The 25,125-nt window shown below is 54.1% G+C and overlaps 9 protein-coding genes across 9 annotated transcripts; 3 read left to right on the top strand and 6 right to left on the bottom strand.

Annotated features, from left to right (window-relative positions):
• Nucleotides 1-3: 3 nt before the first annotated feature.
• CLUP02_06396 (uncharacterized protein) lies at nt 4-189 on the top strand (the record flags this gene model as incomplete). Its single annotated transcript, XM_049285395.1, has 1 exon — nt 4-189. A coding segment is annotated over one exon (186 nt), but the record flags the coding sequence as incomplete, so codon positions are not given.
• A 1,352-nt stretch (nt 190-1,541) lies between these two features.
• Nucleotides 1,542-2,054, bottom strand: CLUP02_06395 (uncharacterized protein; the record flags this gene model as incomplete). The annotated part of the gene is made up of 1 exon (XM_049285394.1): nt 1,542-2,054. One exon carries the CDS (start codon nt 2,052-2,054, stop codon nt 1,542-1,544), a length of 513 nt encoding a protein of 170 aa, XP_049142537.1.
• Nucleotides 2,055-2,244: 190 nt separating this feature from the next.
• CLUP02_06394 (uncharacterized protein) lies at nt 2,245-3,205 on the bottom strand (the record flags this gene model as incomplete). The annotated part of the gene is made up of 3 exons (XM_049285393.1): nt 2,245-2,493; nt 2,841-3,069; nt 3,159-3,205. The coding sequence occupies 3 exons, from the start codon at nt 3,203-3,205 to the stop codon at nt 2,245-2,247; spliced, it is 525 nt and encodes a 174-aa protein (XP_049142536.1).
• A 1,102-nt stretch (nt 3,206-4,307) lies between these two features.
• CLUP02_06393 (CP2 transcription factor) lies at nt 4,308-7,052 on the bottom strand (the record flags this gene model as incomplete). The annotated part of the gene is made up of 3 exons (XM_049285392.1): nt 4,308-6,531; nt 6,740-6,892; nt 7,039-7,052. The coding sequence occupies 3 exons, from the start codon at nt 7,050-7,052 to the stop codon at nt 4,308-4,310; spliced, it is 2,391 nt and encodes a 796-aa protein (XP_049142535.1).
• A 3,614-nt stretch (nt 7,053-10,666) lies between these two features.
• CLUP02_06392 (uncharacterized protein) lies at nt 10,667-11,287 on the bottom strand (the record flags this gene model as incomplete). The annotated part of the gene is made up of 4 exons (XM_049285391.1): nt 10,667-10,698; nt 10,745-10,790; nt 10,851-11,015; nt 11,099-11,287. 4 exons carry the CDS (start codon nt 11,285-11,287, stop codon nt 10,667-10,669), a joined length of 432 nt encoding a protein of 143 aa, XP_049142534.1.
• A 531-nt stretch (nt 11,288-11,818) lies between these two features.
• Nucleotides 11,819-16,941, top strand: CLUP02_06390 (uncharacterized protein; the record flags this gene model as incomplete). The annotated part of the gene is made up of 23 exons (XM_049285390.1): nt 11,819-11,870; nt 12,080-12,207; nt 12,266-12,651; nt 12,706-12,720; nt 12,790-12,952; nt 12,993-13,352; nt 13,420-13,716; nt 13,768-13,895; nt 13,944-14,325; nt 14,407-14,434; nt 14,570-14,693; nt 14,783-14,839; nt 14,900-15,011; nt 15,049-15,212; nt 15,265-15,433; nt 15,536-15,568; nt 15,638-15,696; nt 15,754-16,073; nt 16,161-16,213; nt 16,263-16,293; nt 16,373-16,493; nt 16,586-16,793; nt 16,855-16,941. The coding sequence occupies 23 exons, from the start codon at nt 11,819-11,821 to the stop codon at nt 16,939-16,941; spliced, it is 3,477 nt and encodes a 1,158-aa protein (XP_049142533.1).
• Nucleotides 16,942-17,161: 220 nt separating this feature from the next.
• On the bottom strand, nt 17,162-17,701 carry CLUP02_06389 (uncharacterized protein; the record flags this gene model as incomplete). Its single annotated transcript, XM_049285389.1, has 1 exon — nt 17,162-17,701. One exon carries the CDS (start codon nt 17,699-17,701, stop codon nt 17,162-17,164), a length of 540 nt encoding a protein of 179 aa, XP_049142532.1.
• Nucleotides 17,702-21,832: 4,131 nt separating this feature from the next.
• Nucleotides 21,833-22,146, top strand: CLUP02_06388 (uncharacterized protein; the record flags this gene model as incomplete). The annotated part of the gene is made up of 2 exons (XM_049285388.1): nt 21,833-21,973; nt 22,009-22,146. The coding sequence occupies 2 exons, from the start codon at nt 21,833-21,835 to the stop codon at nt 22,144-22,146; spliced, it is 279 nt and encodes a 92-aa protein (XP_049142531.1).
• Nucleotides 22,147-22,899: 753 nt separating this feature from the next.
• CLUP02_06387 (uncharacterized protein) lies at nt 22,900-23,916 on the bottom strand (the record flags this gene model as incomplete). Its single annotated transcript, XM_049285387.1, has 2 exons — nt 22,900-23,016; nt 23,524-23,916. 2 exons carry the CDS (start codon nt 23,914-23,916, stop codon nt 22,900-22,902), a joined length of 510 nt encoding a protein of 169 aa, XP_049142530.1.
• Nucleotides 23,917-25,125: the final 1,209 nt, after the last annotated feature.

Raw genomic sequence — 25,125 nt, 5'->3', positions numbered from 1 at the left:
ACGAACGCCATTTGTTTCCCCCATCCGTCCCCCTTCAACTGTGGCGAGTGCATCAGACCAGAGCCAGTCAGAAGTCGTACTTCTTCCACACCTGGCGCACACCCCCCAGGGAAGCAGCGGCTCAGCCACTTCAGCCACGCAACTCTCCACAGATATCGTTCGAACGCTCCAAGTGTGGCTCGCCTCTAAAGCCACATGAAGCAAGTGATCGACGTCTTCCCTACACTTGTGGCGGGCGAGGTCGAAGCCGAACAGAGGCCTTAAACCCTTCGCTAAACCTAATTGTTTTACGCGAAGGGGCTGAACCCTTGGCCAGCTGAGATGCCATGGTCTTGATGAATCTGACTGGATACTTCCCCTGAAGAATGATGCGACTTTGAGATATAGTTTGGAGTGATCTTCATGCCATGGAGGATCATGGGCGCCGGATTATCGACCTGTGGCACCAACTGTGGCTAGTAGCCGCGCAATCATGGCGCATTCTGTCTCGTCACAGGCGCACAGAGGTCATCTGGAATGTAACTGCCCTCCTTTTCTCTGCATGAAGTATCTTCGTGTTCCATAGACGCCGTCGAAGCTGCGTGACAAGGCTGTCTCTCCGTGGTCTCTCTTACAGCTCGTTGGATCCAGGCTCTTCTGCGTGGTCCTGGAGATGCTCCCGTGGTCGTCAATGATCAGCGTGCAAACGCTCCGTTTTGGGAAGCCGGTTGAGCCACTCCCTTAGGACAAAAGGTTCTAGTCTCTCTCGTATCTTGAGCCACTCAGAAGCGTCTGCTGAACGGCTTGAGAACTGACTTGTGGCGAGTGCCCTCCACCATCTCTAGGCCGTGGCTGGCACTCCATTTTCCAATGTACCGGTACTTGGAATGCAGGACCTATGGCTTCACCCGCTCGCGTAGACCTTCATCGTGTACTCGTGCCGCTGCATGATGCAGACCCTTCGGAAATCATTAACTTTCAGGTGCAGGGTCTCGCAACCGCGTCTTCGCGACATGGTATGAGACGCGTGGCCGGAGGAGTGCTTCCCGCTACTTTTCTCTTCTTGGGTGATTTGGTGTGTACAGCTCCAAATTCTTAGACAATGTCTGAAGAATTTGAGACATTATCAGGCTCTGATGCAAGTTGGGCAATCTTCGAAGTATCCCTACGTTCTTTTTCCCATCAGCAATGGGACCATGGGGTCGCATGCGACCGGGGCCGAAGGTGCTACCGTTACCTTTAGCCGCAGGAGATCGACCTGGTAAGGCGAAAGCCTCGCTTTCCGCATGCCAAGGTCGTTTTCTGACCCCGAATTCCCCGCACGCAGGCCCCTCTTTGAATGTATCTGTCAGGAAAGTTCGAGACTACCGGCGAAATGCGCCTCGAATTTCTCTGCGATGTTGTGAAATTTGTTGGGTTTGACGTCTTTCAGTAACAGTTCAACGTGACTGGACTGTATTTCAATCACAAACCCTCACCTCGGCATTCCGAAATATCAGACGGTCCGGGCTATTGGTGCCGGAGAAATCAATCAGAAGATCGAGTCAGAGATCCAACAACTCTCAATCTGTTAGCGTAATGCAATACAATCCAGTCGTCGCCGTGCGTGATTCAGAGACATAACGTCTTTGAGGGCTTGTCCTCTGACATCGTCTGGCAAAGGAGGTTTCGTGCGGCCACATGGTTGCGGCCGTACAAGAGGCCGGTCGTTCATCTTGCAGCTCTAGCCAAGGGCGGCCTCCATGATAGACACCTTTGATCCAGGCTACAGAGGTGATGTGCCTGTGATGTGATACGGCATCGCTTTTGGTGAGATGATACCATGATACGTAGGCGATCGAATTGTATGAGCATGGGTAGTTGTTTGTGTACGCTGGTGTCTTGATATCAAGCTCTTTGAGGTCAACACGTTTGCTGCTCGAAAGTATCGACCAACAACCTTTCTCTACACACCCCTCAGCCACAAGTTCTTGGAGGTAGCCGAGCAACGCAGCATCCAACACGCTCATGATGGGCCATTGTAGTCGTAGGTAGTCGCCCATCTTTGGTCCTGTGGTGCGTCGCTTGCGCCACATGTGGCTTCTCGGTCTCACGGCACGGATAGGCGTAGGTATGTAGGTCGGCTTACTAGCTCAACCTTCATATTTTGACTCATGTTTGGGTCATCCGAGGAAACGTCTTCGAGCGAATGAGACAAAAGTCCATGGCGCTTCCAGACCCTCGAAACACGCAAGCACTCGCCACATCATTAGTGGCTCGTGTATCTCAAAAGGCAATGGAAGGCGGCGATCGCTGTGGCTTGACGTAGAGCAGTGAGGGGGATTGTCGGGCGGCCTCGCGAGGTATCTTGTACTGCGCCGATCGCACGGCATGGCCGGAATCCGGCCGGTGTGTAAGTGTCTCGCCGGGTACGTCGGGGGGATGGTCTGCTGACGGATCGGACGAAGTAAGCAATTGCCCCGCTATTCGCCAGTCGGTGGCCGCGGAGCTGTCGGGGTATGTCGCGATGGACCCCTTTCAGCGTATGAGCACCTGCTGTGTCTTCTATCCATACTGAAAGCACTCGATAGGGTTGTCGAACATTTTCACTGATTCGCTGACCGAGGCATGCATGTTGAGTGGTCATTCTACCCCAATTCGAGAATTCCGATCGCAGAATAGCAGCCTGATGGATCAGTGGTACTCAAGCAGCTGCACGGAATTAGGTTGCCATCCTCGATGGAAACTTGTTGCCTCGGCCTTTACCGTGTGCTTGCCCAATCTTTTTCACCCCGTAGAGTCGCAAGAAAATAAACTTCGTTTGGCCCCGTTCCCCAAAAGTTGCATCTTCTGCTCCGGTTGGCTGGGATCGTTGAACAAACATGAACTGCGGGGGTCAAAGCTCGTAGGAAATAGGTGATGCCGTATTCACGAGCCCCAATGTCGGATTCTGTCGTGATTTCACCGAGGGCCAGCGAGACGGTCTGGATATGACTCTCAAGCGAGAGCCTCGCTCTTGTTCGAGGGTACGAATACGCCCGGATCCCGTCGGCGCGGCGCGGCGTCAAGGCGTTGGAGCAGGTCGTAATGGGACCGATCGGACGGAGACCGCTGTGCGGCTGGAGAAAGACAGTCGCTTTTCATCGACGATGTTGTGGACTCGATGGCTGTATTCAGGGATTATCCCAGGCGCGGCAGACCGAAACTTTGGATCCGTCTTCATTGCCAGAGGGAAGTCTCCGCTCATGTTGTTCGATTATGATGGAGCAACCGGACCCGCGATGACAGTGGTCTAGACCGTCGACGACGCTAGCTGAAAAAACACTTCGACAGCGGTTTCAACGCCTCCCTGGTGGCTCCCACGATCGAAATGAGCGCTTCCCACGCGAGATTAGCCACAACACGGCCATCTTCCAATCATCGTGCTTAACGACCTAAACGGCGGCTTTTGTGTCCCAGTCAGTAATAACCGCCGTGCATGACCTATACGGAACCGACATGAGCACTAGAGTCAGCCATTGTTTCTGTGGTTCGGTCTCTCGGGCCTGGCAATCTCAATTTGAAATATGCTTGATGCGAGCGCTGCGATAATAATGCAAACTTCATGAAAATGCCGTAAATTCTCTGTTCCCGGATAGACCGAAGAAATCAGCGGGTATGTTGCTATGGTACAAGCGACAATGCATTGCAGTGCAGGGAGCTCGTCTCTATCAATGTTCCCCTCCAATGCTTGCGTCACTCCATCGGCCAAGCTACATGGCTCCTGAGCGCTCAGGAAGCAAAGACACACACAAGGTGTTGCCTCGAACAAATGAAAGACAGAGAGTTGGGTACCAAATAGTATGGTAAAAGTTATGGATGCGTGAAATGAAAAAAGAGATTGAAAAAGGCCGCATCAGAGGCCATTGGCAAGGTCGAAAGGGCCACAGAAGTCTGGTTTGTCTGTGAGATCTTCTTCGTCGTGTGTCTGCCCGTCGCGCTTCCAAGGAGCCTCTCCAGAGTGTGCCGAACGGCCCTTGCGGAAGGGGGGGATATCTTGTGTGTTTTTTGCTGCCCAGGATTGCCCATAGTGGCCCAGATCTAAACACCCAAATCATAAAGTCGCCCACGATTCGTGTGGCGAGAAGCGTTGAAAAGAAGAAGCGGCCCATCCAGGGACTTGGTATCTCAAAATCAACAACGCCTTCGGAGCGATATTCCAACCATGCGTGTGCGAGCGCGTGTATGCCTATGCCACCCATATCCTAGTGGCCTCCCTGGTGACGAGCAGAAAGAAAAAATGAAGCCCGTCCCCGATTCGATTCCTATCCAATTGTTGCTGAAGTAGAGATGGATCCAATTATGTGAAATTAAAAGTTAAGGCGCAATTCGAAACCGCCTTGTGCAGATGATTGATCCATGGCGTCGCCATCGCTTGGGTCGATGGCCATGTCCCATTCGCGTTTGAGCTGGACGGGGTTTTCGGGCAAGATCTCCTTGATTTCGAGCCTCATGTCTTGGCCTTCTCTGAGTTCTTGGATGACGTCGTCGTCTATCTCGACCTCGAGACCACGATCGAGAACGTGAACTGTCCGCAGAATCTTCGAAGGATCCAGGTTCCACTTTGCAGCCACACGATAGTTAAAGTCTTTGAGATTCCTCTGGGCCAAGTAGATAGCCCGGTAGTACTCCCGCTTTTCTGGCTCCGTTATGTTGGGTCGGAGAATGTAGAAGCAAGCGGCGGGCTTTACCACGCGCTCTGGAGGAGGACGATAAGCTGGGTCCACTCCTAGTGCCTCGATCCAACCGCTCAAATTGCCCGCATCGTCTGTTTTGGTGACCTTGGTAGGTTGGTCTGACCCTTGCCGGGAAGCAGGTTCGCCAGAGCCCTCACCCTCAAACCCAGCCCATTGACGATTGGGGACAACTGAAGCCTGAGACGCTAGTGATAGGGAGCTCGGCGAAGGTGATACGAGAGACGAGCCAGCAACAGAACTGCGGCCACTCCGTGCTTGCCATGCTGGGCCTTCGCGGGATTCTACCTTGGCAAGTTCGCCTTGCTCTCCAGGAAGCGAAACGGGGTGCAGGTCTGGATCGTCGAGTTCTTCGCCACGTAGGTACAATACGCTCACAGGTCGGGTACTGGTAAACATATCCTGCAATGTTTGAAGCTTGAAGTGCAAGTCTTCTTCGAGAGGAGGGCGAGTTCCGGCCCCGGCTGAACTGGTGGAGGACATGGACCAAGTTCGCTTGTGTTTTTGAACCTTGCCGGGTCGCTGATCTGCACCCTTGACTTGTGCTGCAGCGTTCGACCTCTTGCGCTTTCCAAAGTCCTTCATGCCGCTTTCAGCTTGGGTTATCTGTTGCTTGAGCTTGTCGATGGTCTTCTTGACGTGTGCAACATCGTTGGAAAGCTTCCGCTCGGCACCGTGGTCGCGGAACAACTTGACCTTGCAGAAACAGATCTCCGGGTTGGCATCGGCTGCTGGCTGTGCGGTGTCTATCGGGAATGTGCTGGTCTTGGTGCAGAGTCTTACTGGAATGCCTTTGACACCCTTGGAGTGACTGAAGTCGGTTGATAAAAAGTTGAAGCGTACGGCAATGTTGCATTCGGGGGCGCCGTTGATGCCGGGGGTCCAAACCACTGAAAACCCGTCAAAGGAGGACGACTCCAACTCAACACGGGTTCTCTTGTCGTCGCCTTCGGTCGGCTGGCCTGCCTCTACATATTCCACGGCCTGCAGCTTTCCGCCTCGTTGATGAGCTTCGTTTGTGCCTCGTCCCTCTTTCCACAAAGCCCAGCAGACGCCGGGCTTCTGCCTTTGCTGCTCGTCTTCGAAGGAGATCCGGACAAAAGTGCGGAACTTGGTCCCCGGAGCCACAGGCATTGTAGCATTGGTATCGACCACAGACAGAGAGTAAGCCTGGCCCTTGTTGAGATACGTGACGGGAATCTCATCGGCGTGTTTGATCATGGCGGTAGGGGCATTCAAAGTAGCGTGAAACCGGAACTTCTCAGCAGATGGTGGCATGACCGCAGCCATGGGCAGGCCTCCGAATTGGCGTCCCTGGAAACCAACCATGGGCGAGTTGTGAAATGCGCTGTCGATAGAAGCCATTCGCTCTTCAGATGGATCAGAGTTCATTGGCGACCCATCTTGCTCCATAGTCTCGTATCCGGTGTCTTGATGAACAAATGACGAGGGGGCGAAGGGTTGCTGGTGTGCCGGAGGCTGGATAAAGGGATTGAAGGGTTGTTGAAACTGCTGAGGGTGGTGCATTCCTTGCATCCCCTGGAACCCGGCGAGGTGCATCATAGGCTGCCCAGCGTGCATTGCGCCTTCAGACGTAGGCATCGACAGAGGCGTCCCGAGACCCATGCCGAGCCCTAGGGTAGGTGTGTGCAAGTCACCGGCTTGAGGATGATAGATGGTGTTGGTGCCTCCCGGCGTGGGAGTGTAGTAACCGGGCGGAGCATTGGCGAAGTTGGTGAAGGAGAACGAGTTGGGGTCAAGCAGCGACGGCGTGAACCTCCATGGTTCATTCGTAGCTCTGGGCGTTGGGTCTTGATCCCTGAAAGCTTCATGACTGAGGCTGTGGCTTCTACAGCAAGTATAATGTTAGCCACAGAGTCGGATAAATCAAGCATCCTATTTGGAATACTGCGCATGAGTCCTCTTGATCCACACATGGGCAAGAGTACCCCGCGTTTCTGCCTGAACTCATCCCGGCGGGCGCGGCCAGGTGCCGCGAAAGCAACTGCAAAACTCCAGAAAAGGTTCATGAAGGTATTTGTACTGACCTTTCTTGAACGCCCGGAATAGACGGAACCATGCCCGTATTATCAACGGCGGCGCTCGCGGCGCCAACTGGGGCCGTGGTCGTAACAGCCACCTCGGGGAACTGCTTTCGAAAAGTGGCCAGCAATTCATCGCCGGGTTTTTGGGCGCTTGTTCTGTGAACAGGCACACGAGTCAGTACATGTCCGGGCAGGCGCAAAAAGGTTTCGAGATGGCGCAACAACGCGCGCATCCTCTGCGGGGAGCCGGGCTGCACAGCTATTTTTGTCGGCACATAACGACAAAACATGGCAGAGCTTACCTTTGGCGAAACATCTTGATAGTAGATCTGCGCGCTGCCTAGTGACAGCGATACCGAGTTGGTGTTCAGTAGTTGTGGGTGGTCTCCCAAATCCAGTCTCTTTCTGGCGAGCGATCGAACGGTCCGAATCCTCGCCCTCGTGTTGCTGCTTTGCGACGCCTGTCTCTTTTTTCTTCTTCGTCTGCCGTGATTCAGCTGAGCAAGCCTGAACTTCCTTAACGAGCGTAGGTCAGGTGGGGGAAGGCCGAGCTTTGGCGCCTCATAGAGCGGTCGGAAGTGAAAACGAGCGAATGGGTAGGTGATAGCGTCGTACGTGGTCGCGGAACCAAATGGGGGGAAAAAACCGATACGAAATTGGTTCTTCAAATGGTGATGTGCAAAGTCGAATGGGCCGCTAGCAAAGATCGAGAAGTTGCAGTTCGAGAGGAAAAGGCCGCTCCGGTATGACGTCCGTGGGGAGAGAGCGGTATATTAGAGGATGCGGTGGGTACCTGGTAAGTACGTGTGTGAAGCAAGGTGGACAGACAAGGATGCGCGGCGGAGTCACGATGGCCTAGATGCGCGGTGGGCGTTTCTGTCGATATTGGAACTGCTTCGCCGAGGAGATGAATCGGGCGGGTGTAGCGGCTTGCTTAAGAGGCGCAAACGAGGAGACTAAGACGTTGGAAGACAGAGACCATGCGCGCACCAGAAGTAACAGCAAGTGGTAGTCTGTTGGTTCGCCAAAGGGTCTCGTAGTCTTGGTGTGTGGTTTCGGGTACGGCCTGTAATGGTGCGTTGCTTGGTACACAACCTGTGGCTCAAGGTGAGTAAATGGACGGTAGACAACACGGCGGGTGCGTGGGCGAGGTATGCGTATTATGCTCCGGGGCCGGGAGAGAGGTTGGAAGAGCGCGCAAGAGCGAGAAGAGACGCGGCTACGATGGAAGGTCGGAACAGAACTTCAAGCAGGACGGGTAGGTAGAAAATCCAAGGGAAGAGGGATGGATGGGATGAGCGGTATCTAATGTATGTATGTGTGAATGCGCGCTTGTAAGGCAGAGCAAGGTAAGGTAAAGAGAGGTCAGGTAAGGATGGGGGTGTGCGCACGGGTTGAACGACGGTGCAGTGCGCCCTTTGGGCTGGGACCTGGGTTGATGGATATGAAGATGGATGGGACCTGGGTCTGGGACCTCCTTGGAGGAGAGAACTGGGGCCCTTGGGGCCTTGGGTTGACGCTGGTAAGGGCATGGGTGTGTGGGATATGGAAATGGGTGTTGGAAGAGATGGGTAAATGGGCATGGGTGAGGATGGTCGGGGGGAATGGGTACCTGACGATGTGCTTGGGCAAGACTGCAAAGACAAGTAGCTGATGGTACGTACTCTTTTTCTTCCCTCTCGTTTTTCTTTCCGGTGAGGTTTGCGGTTGTGGGAGTGGGATGAAATGTGGAAGTGAGGTGAGCTAGTTGATGTCAGGCAGCAGCAGCAGCAGCAGCTGAGTCGAGAGACACAAAAGAGGTGAAATGGGTTGCAAGGACTGGCAACGCAGGAGGATACCTAACAGAAGTTGGAGATGGAATAGCAACAAAAGTGAGGAGAAGTCGGGTAGGAGGGGAAGGATGGAGAAGAAGGCCGGTATATGGGAGAAGTCTGGCGGAAGATATGAAGAAATCGCAGTGGGGTGTGTTTGTGATGTATCCAACGGAGGATTTCCGGCAGTAAGGTAAGGTACCTTTTACCTTTTCCTTGCCTCGAGGTGGGTGAGGTGGGAGCAGAGCTGAGCAGAGCAATGATGCACAGCAGAGCGAAGCTGTGTAAAGTACGGATACGTAGAGGGATGATGGATGTCAACTCAGGTACTACTTCCGAGAGAGAAAGAGAGAGAGAGCAAAGTCAAGCTGGGTCGAGTGGAAGAAAGAGGTAGATGTTGAGTATGAGGAACAAACAGTCGCTCGCTCCCTTTGAATCACGGCACCGTGAAGGTACGTTGAGGTAGGGTATGTACTGCGTAAAGTAAGGCAGGTAGAGAAACGAGTCGGACGGGGGAGGGAGAACTAGAAGGAAGAAGACGATATTGTATCGGGTGCCATTGGATTGGATGTGTGATGTGTGAGGTCGGCCTGCTGCTGGAGCTGCCGCTTCCGCTGCCACTGCGCAGCTGGGCTGGACTTTGTCCCTCGTTGGCTTTTCTGGTCGGGTCGGGTGGACATGCGAGGTTCCGACTACTTGCTGTCTTGCGTGAGACACATGGTCAGCCGAGGTAGCGGTACGTGTCGTTGGAGGTGGGACTCGACTTGCAGTACATGCGTGCCACTGTTTCTCCCCTTCCTCCTGCTGCTGCTCCCCTCGCTCCTGCTCACTGGAGGTAAGGTGAGGTGAGGTGGTCTGGTCTGTACACATGTCCGTACCGCTACCGCGACTGTGAGGTCGTGTGTGGGCAGTGGCAGTGGGCAGGCAGGGGCAGGGCATGTCCATCGGCGGCTTCCTCCACTCGATCCCCCCTCCCTTGCCAGGCCGACTGTCCATCTTGGAAAAAATAATTGTTAGTGCGCGACAATGAGCATTGTATCGCACCCCCCGCTCGCTGGCCCCCCCAGGATGGGATGTGTCGACAAGGCTCATTTATGCACACGCCCCTCGTGCTCTTCGGAAAATGGACGGCAACGGTTGTACCAATGTCTCTCTCGAGCACCCAAGTATGGATACGTACTCCTTACCCCATCATCATCACTCAGATGGATGGGAGATACGGGAGAATGAGAAAGTGCCGCCGCTGATGTGTAAGGTACCAAGTACTGCAAAGTCGATGAGGAGATTCGGGAACGAACAGGAGAGGCGACCGACGACGTAAGGTAAGGTGAGGTGAGGTGACGGACTGACCGAATTTCTCTGTTTTTTTCTCCCTCTCTCTCCCGTAACGCGCAGCTCTGTGGCCCCATCAGACCGAGGTCAAGTCCATCCTTCCAGTCCAGATGTATCCGCACCCTGCTCTGTCGAGTGTTGTCTCTGGCGCCCCCAGCTTCGAATAGAATCACCCACGTTATGCAAAGGGGGCGCGCGCATTCATCACCGCCAGTCAAGCGACCAGTCAAGCTCAACCCCGACGAGTGTGGCACCTCAATCGTGGCTCGAGCTCTTGCACTCTCCGATGTCTTTCTTATTTGGCCAAGGCTGCTATTACGCAAGCTAAAGTGCAGAGTAGCGTGTCTGTATCCGTACCGATGGTATACAGCACTACGGATACACTCACAGCATTGCCTCTCTGCCGGCCGTTCTGTTTTGCTCTTCTCCTTCCCATGCACAGTCAGCCGACACTTTTTCTAACTTCAGTAGACTCGGAGAAGAAAGATTCGGAGAGTGGGGGATGGACAGGGGGACGAAGCCGCGCTACTCCGTCCCAGCGGCGACCTTTCCCATCTGACGTAGTTGCTTTAGCTGACCACTCTCTGACAGAGCCGATTAGTATGGCAGATTGATTGGGATCGCGGCTCGGAATAGACGTGAGAGGCAAAAGACGTCGTCAGTCAATTAAGAAAAAAGTGCTGCGCAAAATGCAAAGGACCACAGAGTATGGATACCATCCACGGAGGCCTTGCTAGCATTTGCGACCTAAGTTGCGGATGCTAGTTAGCGTAAGGTAGTCGGTCCCTCATCTTCGGTTCTGCGGCGGCGCGGCCTGCCCTGGTGCAGTTGGGTGGTGTCTCGTGGTCGGGGGAGCTATTCTCACTCTGGCTTGAAGCCTTGAACAGGCGGGAACGGGGAAACGCGCGAGTCTTGTCAGATGGCAGGCCCTTTCTGGCCCTCTTCTGTCTGGATTAGGCCTGGCTTCATACCGGTGTAGACTTTCCCCTCATGCGCCTACTGCGTGCCTCTTCCCACCCCGAGACAAGGTAAGGTACCTTGTACGCTGCAGCCCGCACAACGTTTGGTCCCTTGGGGTCCTTGGGATCAGATTTCGGCGCCGTCGCCGTTGCCGTGTGTCCCATCTTGGTGCTTGGCTAGCCCTGATGGTCATTGTTGGCGAGCCGTCATCCGTGTGCAGGCTCGATTGCGACAGGACAGCTTTCTCTCTCGAGCTAACCATAGTAGCGATAGTAGCCATAGATTGGGTGCAAAGACGAGAATGGAGATGCTCGGTGATGGATGGGGACGGAGACGGGGACGGAGGCACAAGTTCGGCCAGCCAAGCAAACGTAGGCCATAGGCAGGTGCCTTCCGTTTCTTTAACGAAGCAATAAACATCCAGAATGATAGATTGTTCATTGTTCATACGCACCATGTGCCTGAGGCCTACCTTAGGTACCTTACTTGACTCCATAACCGCGGCGGTTTTCCCCATTCGCACTTCGTACCTGCTCCCGTGTGCCGTCCAACCCTCGCTCCTTCTCATTAACCAATATCATCGGGATTACTATTGAATCTCGATGTAAGGCAGTTGCTACACACCCAAAGGGCTCACCACCTTTAATACTACCTACATTGCTGACATGGGGAGCTGAGCTAAGGCCAGGCACGGAGTAAGGTACTCTATTCTCTCCTTCTTTTTGTTTACTTTTTTGACCAACATGGTAAAACAGCCATGCCACATGTACCAAGGACAAGGAAGCAATGCTCTGACGCTTCCTACCCTAAGGCACCTTTCCTTGTTCCGAGGTACCTTCCCGGAAGGAAAGTAGAAGGAAGAAATAGCGCACCAGTCAATTGCTCCCGCTTGCTCCTGCCGTTCTCTCTTCAGTGTCTACTTCGTGCCTACCTTCCTTACCTCAAGGTAAGGTCATACGGGTTATGGTGTTTTTCAAATATGGGAAAGCGCAAAACGCCCTTGCTCAAAACAGAAACACCACACATGGCAGGTGTGCGATGAAGGGCGCCTTACCGAAACTTTAATCGTCAACTGGGCACTTTAAACGGCGCCTTCCTCGCACCTTATCCTCAAGCATGGAAGGTAGTAGTCAGCATTACCTTGCCTGCCTCACTAAACAATGTCTCTCTATCCGAGGGGGCCTGGGCCACCTCTCTAATACCTTTGCCCCAAGGTACTGAGCTGAGCTGAGCAGAGCAGGCATCGCACCTCGACCTTTGCGGCGGCTTGCTCCTCACGTTCCCTTGTGCCCAGCTCGGCTGATTCACTCCTGCCTCACACTTCATGTGTTGGGAACCTCGTCTTCCAGCGGAAGGAACCGAGAATGGGTGCTTTCCATGTTGCGCAAAAGGCACCTTCAGGCTTCCAGGCTCTCTTCCAATGTAGAATTCAACTCCACGGGACTCCCGTGCTCTTCAATCACATCATATCGCCGCTGCCCTCGTCCCCGTCCTCGTCGTCCTGCGTCCTGCGTCCGTCGTCTCCATCTTCGAGAACACTGAACTCAAGAACCTGCCAGGGCCAGTCCGACCTCATCTTCATCTGCCCACACTGCCACAAGCCAATTTCCAGTTCTGCGTCCATGCGCCTTTTTGTTTTCCCCATCCTCGCATTGGCATTTCCGTGTGCCATGCTCCCTTTGGCTTCATCATTCCCATTAACCCCGCCCCTGGCCCGTCCTGCGCTTCCTCTTCTGCCGTCTGCCGTCTGCCATCGGTGCCATCCATGCATACCTTACCTATGGAGTACGGAGTACACTCTTCTTCTTTCTCGTTCACAGGCCTCATCCTTCTCATATTAGTCTGCTAATGTGTCTACCGTCACAGTACTATGTGGGCTCGGTGGGTATCGTCTGATTAAGGCGTCGTCTCTTGGATCGGTCCTTTCTTGCGCCATCGCGTCTCTGACAGCTGGATGCCCCATGCCGGCGCCGCCCCTCCGAGAAAACGTTCAGTATTGGCATTAGGCGCCGGAGCTTTGTACAACTTCGTCTCCAAAGATGCTCGCCGGTGCAGTCCGCCCATTGTGTATTCTTTGCACAAAACTTTCATCGCATTGTTACTCGACTCCAGGGTCCAAAATCTGCATCACCCTTCGGGCAGACCTCGTCTAGATTGACGCAGCTGCCCAACTACCTCGGGCTTTAACCAGTCATTCCGCTGAAGGACGCTCGCAATTCTCCGTCTTTGCTTTTTTCGACCAATTTCATCCGCTAACTCAAGACAATCTGCCAGCCCTCCGATCCCTCGTCCAATGCTTCAGATGCACTTTCTACTCCGTACAGGGCGAACTAGTACCGCACCATTCGTACGGGTGCATTCCGTCAACTCTCTCTCTGCCTGGCCGCTCTGGCCATAGGTACACAACTAGGAGTCGCGGATGGTCGGTGGACAAAATCGATGTGACACTTCATTCGTATAGCAGCACGCGGCTCGGTAACTCTCAAAGCCTACAGCGCTGCGATGCCTTCCAAGTCTGGTCGAGCCGTTTATCCCCGTCAAACCTAATCCGCGGAACGCCACCTCGGACTGCACGCTTAGGTATTCGTACTCAGTCAGTCCGTGCAGCGGTTGACATACCTATTTTTGCCAGTACGCAAAAAGTTGCTTCTTCGTCATAAGCAGTCAAATGGCTTACCAGAAACATCTACCGCCAAAGGATCAAGCCGGCGTGTACCAATACTTGCACCACCATACCACACCCATTGTATATTGAAGATGGCGAAGGCTTGCCACAAGACCCCTGGACCCTTAAGCCGTGTGGCTGTGCAATCTCCGTTTTGCCCCTCGCCGAAGCGCCCTAGACGAACTGGAGAGCTGCCGAATCCCAATCGAGCTGTGCCAGGACGGCCAGTGTCCGAAGATAGAGACTTCTGGGTCATTTGACAGATCGCAGAATACACCAAAACGGTCATGTCCGACGACTGCTGCCGTTGGAAGGGCATTACGCTGGCCATGGGCTTGAAGCCTAGGGTCTTCGGGGATGTTCGTCTGAATGCGATCCCGAAAGACGGGCTGTATGCGCTTCTTGTCGGCCAATAGCGACAACCTAACAGCTCATTCAGTCGATCATCGCTTCGACGGCTAAGCAGGCCGACACAAGTCGCCGGCGACACCCCACGCCCAAGTCTCGATGAAGTCGGGAATTGGTTCAGAAGCGGCAATGGTCTCGGATCGCATATTGCAACAACAGGCCCTTGGGGTGTCTCCTTTCTGCCTGGCGGCGATTCAATGTCTACACTAGTGAATGCAGATCTCTGCCCTGCAAGCCATGCCGCCCAAACCCCAAGTAGTGTTCTTGATGCCAACCACGATTCAGCGATGCGATCAGCGCTGCAATCGTCAAGACAATGCACACAATATCCGGACAGCGAGCATGATTTACCCCTGAACCCCCTACTGGTGGCCCCCAGCGGACGGACGGCTGTTGGCTCTGTCTCGGTCCTGGTTTACTGACAGGGCCGAATCCGATTTCATGTCTTTCATCGGGTCAATCGCGTATCCTTTACAAACGGTGCAATTTCACAGCGAGGCTGTAGTGGCTGCCACCATGCAGGTATGCTCAGCGTTTCAATTCCACCTCTTGCAGGCTCGTTGATTCGACATCCTAGGTTGCTCGCTAAACGGCGGCTTCGGGCCTGACTATCCTATTCCAGATGACTGGCCTTGCCGACCGTTACGCACCATCTAGTGAACTCTAAGTGGCGCTATCACAACGTCGCCAACGTTCTGTTAGCCTGGCGCGCCGTTGTCGCTACTGGACGTGACGACTGTTACCCGCGCGGGACACGGCACGTGGCAATAGCTCCCGTCCCGTTCACACGCGACCATTGGCTGCCATCACTTTCCAAGGCAGATTTGTGTTGACGCCATCCCGATGGTAAACCACATCCGACATCGTCAGTACGCTGTTTGCTGAAGACTTGCGGCGGCACAGCACTGGTGACTGTTACCGGTCATTGTGGCAGCCATTCTAATGGGTGAGATTTACTTTATGATACTGCATTGAGGAATCCATCAGTCCGGTACCACGTTACCTCGAAGGCAACGCGGAAACGTATCCGCAGTCATCATGCAGGAGACTTCAACTTGGCCGCGTAACAGGAGCATACATCACACAGCTCTGTCTTGACGTGGAGCTTTGTTTCGAATGGCTAATGATATTGAAAGGGGGTTGACGTCATTTTCCCGACCAGCGAGTTCCTAGATGCACCTCCAAGGTCTTACTCGAGTCAGCTCAATCCCCATCTTGAAATGCAACCAAGGCTTCGGAAACGAGAATTGACGAGGATTCTTCCGGGCCGCCGTCAAATCCACGGCACAAAACTTGTCGAGTGTTTCGTACTTAGCCTCTTTGAGTATCGAATTGGCCCGAAACGCTGCCAGAACCAAACCGCCCGGCCGTTGCATAACCGGGCGTGGTAGTTTGAGACGACGCTGCATTCTTCACAACCATTTCGGGATGCCGACTCGTCCAGAATCCTTCAAGCCGTATCGAATCAAAGCAAGAGAAACGTGTTTTGACGATGGGTATATGGCTCCTTTCATTTACACAGTACATAGAAGTCCTCGGGAGATTACAAGGCGACATCCAGGGATCCATTGAGAGACTACCAAAGTTGGGCGCCGACTGATCATTTCCCACTCGGACCAGTAGCTGTCAAGAGAGGAGACGGGCGCTGCGATCCTTGTTTCATCTAAGCTTATTCACTTTACCGCACAATTCACTAATTACCACGAGAGCAAGCCTCGAGGCTAGAACACAAGAGCCACAATCCTCAAGGCCATCGCCTCAATGCGCCTCTGGCTAGACTCTATGTAAGCCCCAAATCTGGAGAACGGAACAGTTGCCAGCGGGGTCTGATGATGAGCGAGAGATATTCCGTACCAGGGGTTCCGAACCGAAAGTCGTCAAAGACTCATCTCAGTCGCACTTCACGGGCGGGCTAAAAGAAGATCTACTGTCGATGCGAGCTTAAGCGAGGGCCCGACTGCGGCTGCAATGACCTCTACAGTCTGCAAAGCTTGCCGACCACAACAACTTCCAGCACGTCCCAGTAGTTCGGTGGAGGCACTGAATCCGCTTCAAGTCGTGACAGCTACAGGCCACACAGTTGCCCTTGCAGATGGGATCGCCGAGCTGCCAATTTGTTCTAGACGGACGTCAACGAAGCTAGCTCTCAGGAACATCTTCAGTGCACCACGCTAAGAAGAGTCCAAAGGAAGCCACTCAGATTTCCCCTCGGGCTCTCCGTATCTATGCAGCACAGGTACTCCATCAGTGCAGAGCGCTCGAGCCGAAACCTTTACCACAGGCCTCGATTTAGGGAAGAAGGTTGATGGAGGGCCAGACCGTCTCATGTCACAAGCAACCCCATGCCTAGACTCTAGACCCGAGTGTCTCGCGCAGCGGCTGTGAGTATGTGACTGTTCCCAAATTACCAGGGCGAGGCGGGGACAACGAGGGAAAGGCTCTGACGTCATGACGACCCAGACTCACCTCCTTACCCACAGGCTAATGTCGAGAGTTCGAAACTCATCAATCACGGGGCTACAAGCCTGCGACAACAAGCGCGATACCTAGGTCTCTGGGTTCTAGACGCCGATCTACATCCGTAAAGGAGCCTCAGGAAGAAGGGTGTCATGAATGGTTTGCCGATTGGGCCGGGACTGGTTGGCGCCAATGACCAACATGGAATCGAAATAGAAGCACTGTTTGTCGGGAGCAGGCCGCCGCAGCTGGCCTACCCGTTTTTGATGCCGATCTTCGGCTCAAGACGCTGGAGAATCTGCCCATGGGCGTGGTAGTTCATCCCAGGACAGCTTTCAGGGGGGCAACGACGAACCAATCGTCGCTTGCCTTTGTCATCAACTTCAACGGTCGTTGTTTGGTTCCTGAGCACAGCAACCCAACCGTTCGTCCCGAGGAGAATGGAAGTTCGAGTCTACTCAACAGAGTTTCCACGACTTGACGAGATTGGACCGGGCCACTGGCCGAGAATCCCCCTCCCCGCACATAACAAGGCGGCCGAGCAGGAGGTCCTTCCAGTCCAGGCCTGTTGATCAAGTTGCAAACTTATCACCTTCTCCTCATGTCCAATCCTATTATCATACCGCTACACAGGATACAAATAAGAATGGCATCGAAGCACCAACCACAGAGTCAACTCCCAAAGCATCCTGCAGGGATAGACCCAACGCGCTCGTTGCAGTCCGATGAATTCGCATCAGTTTCGGGATAACATTGCCAACATTAAACCATAAGGATCCGGCCGTAAGGCTTCTAATCGAGACCCAGAAACTCGCCAAATATCGGTAGTTGGGGGTCCCGATAATTTCCAGCTGTGCGGTTCACGTCGCACACACCTGCCGTGGTTTGTGGGTAAGCTGATGAGAGGCAATCCTCGCGTATGGAAGAAGTTGCAGAGTCTGTGGGATGGGTCTCGTGATCAAAGACACAGACATGCACCAGCGCGTGGAACATGGGTGGGCAGACTTTGGTGAGAATTCGCCCCTTCAGCGTCGTCTTGTTGCCATCGCCAAATGGCAAATGCCTCACTGACGACATTGGCAGCCAGTCAAAATGGGCCTCGCAGCTCAGACTGTGACTTTGATGGTTTTGTTTGGTGCCACTCAGATGGAGTCCACTCCTGAAATTTTCCTCCTCCTCTTCATCCTGGGGGTGAGACCTGACGTTGATTTGGCACGGCGTACTCAGATGGAGAGGACGGTATTGCAAAGCGCCGTATGTTGCTTTCGTCCCCGGGGCTATGGAGAGAAACAAACTGATGCGGGGCCCAGGACCCGCGTGCGCGTGCTCCATCTCCATTCTCCATCTCAGTCTCCATTTTCATCTTAGACAAGGACCGGGGATGGTTGTCAACGTTGGAGGGAGCGCACCGCCACGGAGGGATGATGTCATGTCGTGCTTGAGAAAGCCAAACAGAAGCAAAAGAAAAAACTGTCTTCACTCGGTTGCTATTTTCACCAAAGTACGGATACATTTGGAAAAGCGACATCGACTCCACCAACAACATCCCACGATGGCACAAGCTCCATCCACTCCAAAGGGCTCCAATGAACAGTGTTTAACCCTCACGTATTCAGCCAACTCTCCGCAATGCAGCATCATTGAGAGTTGCGGTGTGGAAACCTCTGCGCCGCACGCTTGATTCGTGGCACCGGTAGAGCCCAGCGTTGTGCTATTGTAATGGTACTTGCATCAACAGTCGTTGCACAGAGAGTTGAAACAGACCCCGACAACACACGATCCATGGCTCTCTGTGTCATTGAGAGAGTTGTGCGGGACATGTTCGAAACTCGCAACCCTGTCATCTGATGGGCTTTACCTTTGTCAGACCAGCTTCCGAAAAGGGGAGCGCGCTGAGCTTTCCTCAGGGCCTCACTGCAGTCACATTTTGTGCCGTCCAAATGGGGATACTGAGGTGCCGCGAGCAACGTCATTCTCTCTAGAAACGGGGCTCCCGTCTTTGCTCTGTTCGGCCTGACGATACATCGAAGTATGGATACAAATACAGGGGTCGGCCAGTCTCGGCACCTCATTCTTCCCGGGTTGCGGCACGAGTGTGTTGTGGCGTTGACTGATGGAAACTAGTTGCTGGGCCTGGTGAGTCTGCCTGAGCAGCAGCAATCACCAAGTTCTGCCCACTACGAAGTACGGATACCACGAAACATAATTCTCTGATCAGTTGAACTTGGCCGGATAATTCACCGAGTGGATACGGACAAGGTGTTACCAGGCGAGATGGCAGAGTACATTGTCCATGAGTAGACGGGTCCAGCAAAAGCTCTATGTACCCCGGGATCCTGAGCTCGACCATGGATACCATGTCCAGCCCAAATGCGAGCCCGCACTCAGCACTCAGGACGTTGCCGACCCAGACGTGCCAGAGACGGCTACTACAACGGCATGATGATTATCTGTCAAATAATCATGCCTGGTAGGCATTTCATGCGCATATCGCGCTAACAGATAGCGCACGGAGCGTCCAGCAAGCCCTGAGTTAAAGCCCGCATATGCGGTGTTGAAGCCAGCTGCCATCGGCCTCGCACGATGTTATCGCGAGCCACAAATCTCGCCAAGAATTGCAAAATACAACGCTTCAGACCAGCTTGGGTGGGCGGCCGTGGTACAACACGGATAGAGAGCCCGGGATCGTGGCCTTTCTGACCGCGTCAAAGTGGGAGGGCAGCCATGCATGTTTGCGGGGCCCTGGCACATGTGGCTTCGGAGCACGCACTCTTGGGGTAAGAGGATTTCAGCAGACCCCAGGGCGTTCCGTGGCGCCTAGTATAACGGTATAACCTCCTGAGCGCTCATTGCTCAATGCCCGCAGGAAATTATGACAACTAATGGTGTGCATCCCAATCTGGACACATGGTTGAAGCCATCTTGGGGCATCCCGCGCAACGGCGCTGGGGTACAGGAGGCTAACTACGAGACCATGACGCCCTACCCAGCGATCGATACCAACCGTCGTCGGTTGCTCACTAGTACGGTTCCTTCAGGGTCCTCGCATTCAGCGCCAAAGCAAGGGACCAACTGCCCGAGTCTAGCTGACCGTTGATCGCCGATTCTAGAAGAGAATCAACCATATGCTTCTATGTAAACGGCGCCAACAGTACCAGGTATTTGGTTGAGGGTCGCGGCAATCACAGTGGAGGTGGGGGGCACACTGGTGCTACGCAGTACTGATACATGGGCAAAGGCACGGATTTATTTTCATCTCTGAGCTGCCAGCGAGCCCCATTGACTCATCGTTCATCGAGATTGCTTCACGGCTTACCTCGCGGTCAGCGTAAGGTAGTATAGGATCTCGTACCTTACCACTCTATCGTGGCCCGTAACTTCAATAGCTTGCCGAACCCTAAAGTCCCCGATTCGCAGAACGGCGACAGCCGCTCAGACTGGCTATGACGGAGATTCGACAATATCGCCCGCCATTAAGTGCCAATAAACCTGTCAAACTACGCTCCGACTGTGGCACACGAGTCAGTTGGAGTGTACTGCGTATGAACCAGAGAAGACATCTTGATGGGTTTCTCGGTCACCAAACAGAGGGGCTACATAGTAGTCGCAGGCCGTGACCCGCCCTGGCCCATCATCCTGGAGCTTAATTCCAATCTTACCACATGCAACGCTGGGCAGTTGACGCAGGACACCTTCGGGGCTTGATCCCGCAGCCGGGGGAGTGCCATATGGCCACTATGGTCGCAACTCAGTCAGTGGAGATACAAGGTTGCTGTCCGACGCGCCGGTGATGAGAAGCTTTCGTCAATATGCGTCAGGGCAATGTCTCGTAGCCGAGCCGGTTGAGTTCGCCTGCTTGGGTTGAGGTCCACCTCACGTTACACTCGGAGACCCGGGGCACCAACCTGCGCTTTGCCGGACATGGGAACAAGGCCTCTAGGGACCGTTGTCATCCACCCCGGAACGTGCCCTTCTCTCGGGACTAGGAAATGACGAAGCTTAGGGTTAACTGTGTAAGCGCCAGTTGACGAGGGTATCCGGGCGGAGGTTGCAACACTAACGGCGGCAAAAACAAAGTCGTGCTGTGGGCAAAGCGCAGGTACAATTCCCTCACTTACACCGTCACGACCGTATACGGGGATGCAAGCTTCACTCTCCAACGGGAACGTAGGGCACAAACGAAAAGGGGATTGACGAGTACCGCGAAACACGTCCGACTCGTACTACTGCAACAAATCGCCTCATCCTGTTGTTGTTGTTGTTGTGGATGGGTGGTGGACGTACGGAAAGAGGCAATCTCATGGCCAGCAACTTGACTTCGGTCCTGACAGTGGAGGTGGCCCTCTCTCTCTCTCTGCCGTTGCCCACCGTGGTGGTCCGGCACGGCACTCACAGACGCTGACGCTGTGGCATCGGAGAGCATCCCGCGTGCGCCCTGTGGTCGGCCGGGATCAGGGTACAGATGGTGGATTTGCCCTGGGAATGCCTTTTAAGGGTCTCCACGGGCGCCGCTGGGATGCAGCCATTATTGACGGTCACGTTTGCCCAAGGGAGAAAATTCGGTGTCGATCATGAGGTCATTGTCGATGGGAGAGGATGAAATTGCTGGAGGGGAGAAAACTCTTCGATGGACCCTTCCATGCCGTGGGTCTTGCGGGGGCACACGGGGGGCCGGGCAGCAGTGTGTTGTGCGGTGTTTGGGGGCACAAAAGTGAGATGGCAGATTGGTCCCTGGCTCCGATGCCATGATCAAGGTTGGAACGAACAAGGTTTGCACTGGGCTTGGGTATTGAGAAAGGGCGGGAAGAGAGGGGAATTTGGGGGGGCAGAAAGCGACGATGATCATTTCTCGACGAGGTAGGTTTCTCGATGGGTGGAAATCATTCAATGGAACCCTTGATCGCGGCCCCCCCTGAGAAAATCATTGGAATTATATATATTTATAGAGGGCTGAGCCACGATGGAGGCAACTTGGGGAAGTATTGGAGGGGAGGCACTGACGTTATTCGCGTACGATTCTTGCAGGTATCAGACATGGGGAGAGGTAAGATTGGCGTGTCTAGATACATGAAGCAGAAGGCAGGAAAAGGGGCTTTGGTTACAGGATATGTTTGGTGGGTGGGAAGAGACAGGCGTGAATAGCAACTAACACGCCCCCCGGTGCCCCGAGACGCATGTCCGACGTCGAGGATTCAGCACTCCTCAGAGAGAACGTCGGCAGTAGGCAAGGAGGGCCGTGAAGCCCGGTGCTCCTAGCCTCCGGTCGGTCGACCGCGGGACTTTGCCACGCGTTGATCTCTCGTGTTCGGCCGGAATACCGGGGCGGGGGGGGGGGGGGGGGGGGCACTTTCTCACCACGAAGCAACCGCCGGGAGAGGGGTCCCCTTTTTTTTTTTTTACGATAATGGATACACGGAGGTGCTTATTGGGCGGGGCGGGGGGTTGTTGTTTGTTGCTTTGTCGATGAAGCTTGATTCGGGGGCCGGGCTTGCGGCGGCGGCGGCGGTTCCTCTTCGACTAGCATTGCTGGGTGGTATTTTCCTTTCTGTTCCCTCATTCCTTCTTCACCTCCTCTTGCCCACCGCATGCGATGCAACCCTTCAGGTGAACCTGTCAGTTGGAATGCATGGACTCTGGAGTGGGAAAAAAACGGTTCAGAATGCAGATCTTCCAAGATTCCCATGGCGCCAGAGACCCTGAAGTTGGCAGTTGGAGGGGGGAATTATGCTCGTTTGAGGAGGTACATGGAGGGCTCGGATGAAGCTATACGAACTTGACAAGTCGAAAAGCAAGGTCAGCTTTCGAGTCGGAGCTCCGGGTTGGTGGGTGAGTGGTGGTTCGGTGAGTCGAGTGCCGAATGCAGGTACGGAGGACGGGGGGCCACGGTTGTTGTCCTGCGGCGGCGCTGCGGATACCCTGCTGCGTACGGATACCACCACTTTGACTGGAGTGGAACATTGTTGCATTCCCTTTTACGGCTCGAAAACCATTCTGATATTGGACTTTTGAGGGGGGGGGGGGGGTCCGTCCGGGAGTGGTGATACTCTCGGGGGCCCGGGGGGTTGGTGGTTTGAGTCGGGCCTTGGAGGCGGCGAAAAACTTTGAAGGCATTCACGAGCTATTGGGATATTTCTCTCCATCGCGACGACGATCAGATGCACGAAGGGTAGCATGTAAGACGGGGAATGAACGGTGGCTGTCCCCTCTCCCCCTTCTACTTCTCCCCTTCTCCTCGTCTCGAAGCCCTTGACCGAGATTCCATGTCCAAGATGATGCTCGAGTTGAGGAGATTTTCGGTGGATATTGGACTCGATGGGGAGTCTGATACCGAGATACCGTCGGTACATTCATGTGCAGGTATCCTTTCATTTTACCAGACCCCATTCCCATTTTCATTTTCACCCCCCCTTCCCATACCCACTCTTACAGTCCTACTTGCCGAGTTATGAGGTTGGTGATATTAGAGAGAGAGAGATGAATCGACGATCCCAAGAGCGGACGTTGAGCTCCCCACCCCATATCCCCTTCCCTCACTTCTGATCCTGCTCCGGCTCCCATGTAGCCTCCTTCTCCTTCCTCTTCCAGGCTCCGGGTCCCCCCTCCTTGGAATCACTTCGGACCATGAACCCACGGACGAGGGCCTTTGCCTGCGAGGAGGATTAATCCCTGGCAGGACCCTGAGATGGCCTGAGATGAGGGGTTCTTGAAGATGTGCAGCAACAGTAGCAGTGGGACAGTACGGAGTAGTAGTAGCCGCAGCAGCAACAGTAACGGCGGACAACGGCGGCGAGCGGGTGGGTGGTTGGGCGGGTGAGATGGAGGCGAGGGTAATATCAAAGTGTTTAATACTGGAAGTTGAGTTTGAGGGGGCTCCGGTCAACCGTCGGGGGATCATGGATGAAGTGTCAGGGAAGGCTCAGGGGACGGTTCTTTCTTTGGCGGGAATGAGGCGGTCGGGGTGAAGTTGATTCACAGCCTCCTTGGGATGGGGAATGGGCTGAGGAGAGATGGGAGGGGAAAGGGGGGGGGGGGCGTAGATTGGGTAGGTAGGTGTAAGTGAAGGGTTTTCCTTTTGGTCTCGTGATGGCTTCACGGGATGAGACGCAGTCACGGGATACGAGGTGGACGTACGCAGTACTGCGTGAGGTATGTACGCTCGGGTTGCTGCGGGCCTGCGGGCTTTGCCGCTCGACTACTGCGCGTCGTCTGCGGGGTGGGATTTGGGACCGCGTGACTGGTTGAGTTTCCTCCTTTGAGCTCTGAGGGGTTTGCTCGAGGTCTTGTTTTACTTGCTGCTGCTGTTTTGTTGTAGAGACATATGCAGCTGCCTGTTTGGCGCCTTCTTTGTTTATAAGTAGGTGCTTGAAGTTGAAGTTGAAGTTGACGTTGACATGAGATTGGCTTCTGGAGGACTTGAGCTGGGAGTGTGGGTCAGGCTCCAATTCTACTCCTCGTTGCTGTGGCCGGTCTGGAGTCAGTGCGAATGAGGGAAAGACTGAAGGGACGAAGGTGTGTGGAACCTTGGTGAGTGATATGCAGTGATTCATGAGATTGAGGTAAGAGCCTTTCGATGTCTTCAGCTGGTGTTTGATCTGAACCAGGAGCCTCAAAGGTGCGATTGCTGTCACTATTATTCGATTGTATTGCAATGGCTAGGATGTACAGCTTTACAGAACTATGATGGGGGTATGGAACCGTGTTAATGAGATCGTTTTGCAGGTGCGAGATGCTGATTTATCTGAGGCATCTGGCAGTGTTTAATCTGTGGTCAGAGACGAATGCCACGACCTCACTTGAGATCGTGTCCAAGGTAAAACGCAGACGCCGCCGCAGCCTCTCATTCCTCCCATGTGCTCGAGCCTTGTTTCCTCCTAGCAGTAGTTTCCCCCTTCCTTCCCTCTCACCACAGAAGCAGGCGTGTTTGAAGGGGTGAGGCTTGAGTCAAGGAGATGAGAGCTTGTGATGGCGGCTGGATTAGACATGTGCGTGGATGATTGGTCGCAATCCGGTCCTGGCGTGGCGAGGCTGCTTTGATGTCCGGACACGGGCTTTGGGGGTTGTGGATGGGAGCGTGTCTTCCTGACCCTACCTGACACCTACCTTAGTTGGTCAAGTGAGTACAAGGACGATGACTGCGTTGTCTCAGTGTGGCTTTGGAATAGCTTATCTACTTCTTTTTGTGTTTTCTCTGATGTCAAACAAGACATTATCGAGAGCTCTTCGTTTTTCTCGAGCGGTTGCTAAAAGTCAGAGGTGCAAGGCCCCCTTTGTTTCTGGTGAACCTTAGGTAAGGTAAGGTTGCACCTGAGCGGAGAGGTGTCTTATCGCAGCTCTTATCAGACTCTAAAGTATGTTTCTGACAGTTGTTCTCGAAGGAGAAAGGACGGTCGGTGCGTTATCAGAGACTTTTGGGCAGTGCGACTGCTTATCGGAGACAGCCAAGATAGGTGCTACACAGCGGTCTTGTGACCCATCACGTCATATTTGGCACTGTATCATCAAGTACCTGCTGATTCGATACTGCCCCCCCAAAGGCACACGCTCAACTTGGCTACAGCTATTGGCTGCTTGGCGCTGTGCCTCCGGTGCCATCCTCCCGCTCCCCTCGTCAGATTGCGCGGGTTTAGCGCTCTCTGTGCGGCGTCACCACTTGCCTTCCCGCTCCGATGCATGGAGCTCTGTCTGCAGTGCTGCTGGCGGCTGCTGCTGTTGCTTTGATTGCTGCTTGCTGATGCTGCTGTTCGTAGCCTTTTGGG

This window comes from Colletotrichum lupini, chromosome 3 (genome assembly GCF_023278565.1).
Source record: "Colletotrichum lupini chromosome 3, complete sequence".
Lineage (NCBI taxonomy): Eukaryota > Fungi > Ascomycota > Sordariomycetes > Glomerellales > Glomerellaceae > Colletotrichum > Colletotrichum lupini.
Note: the sequence above shows the minus strand (reverse complement) of the source record. Positions and strands in the feature narration are given on the sequence as shown.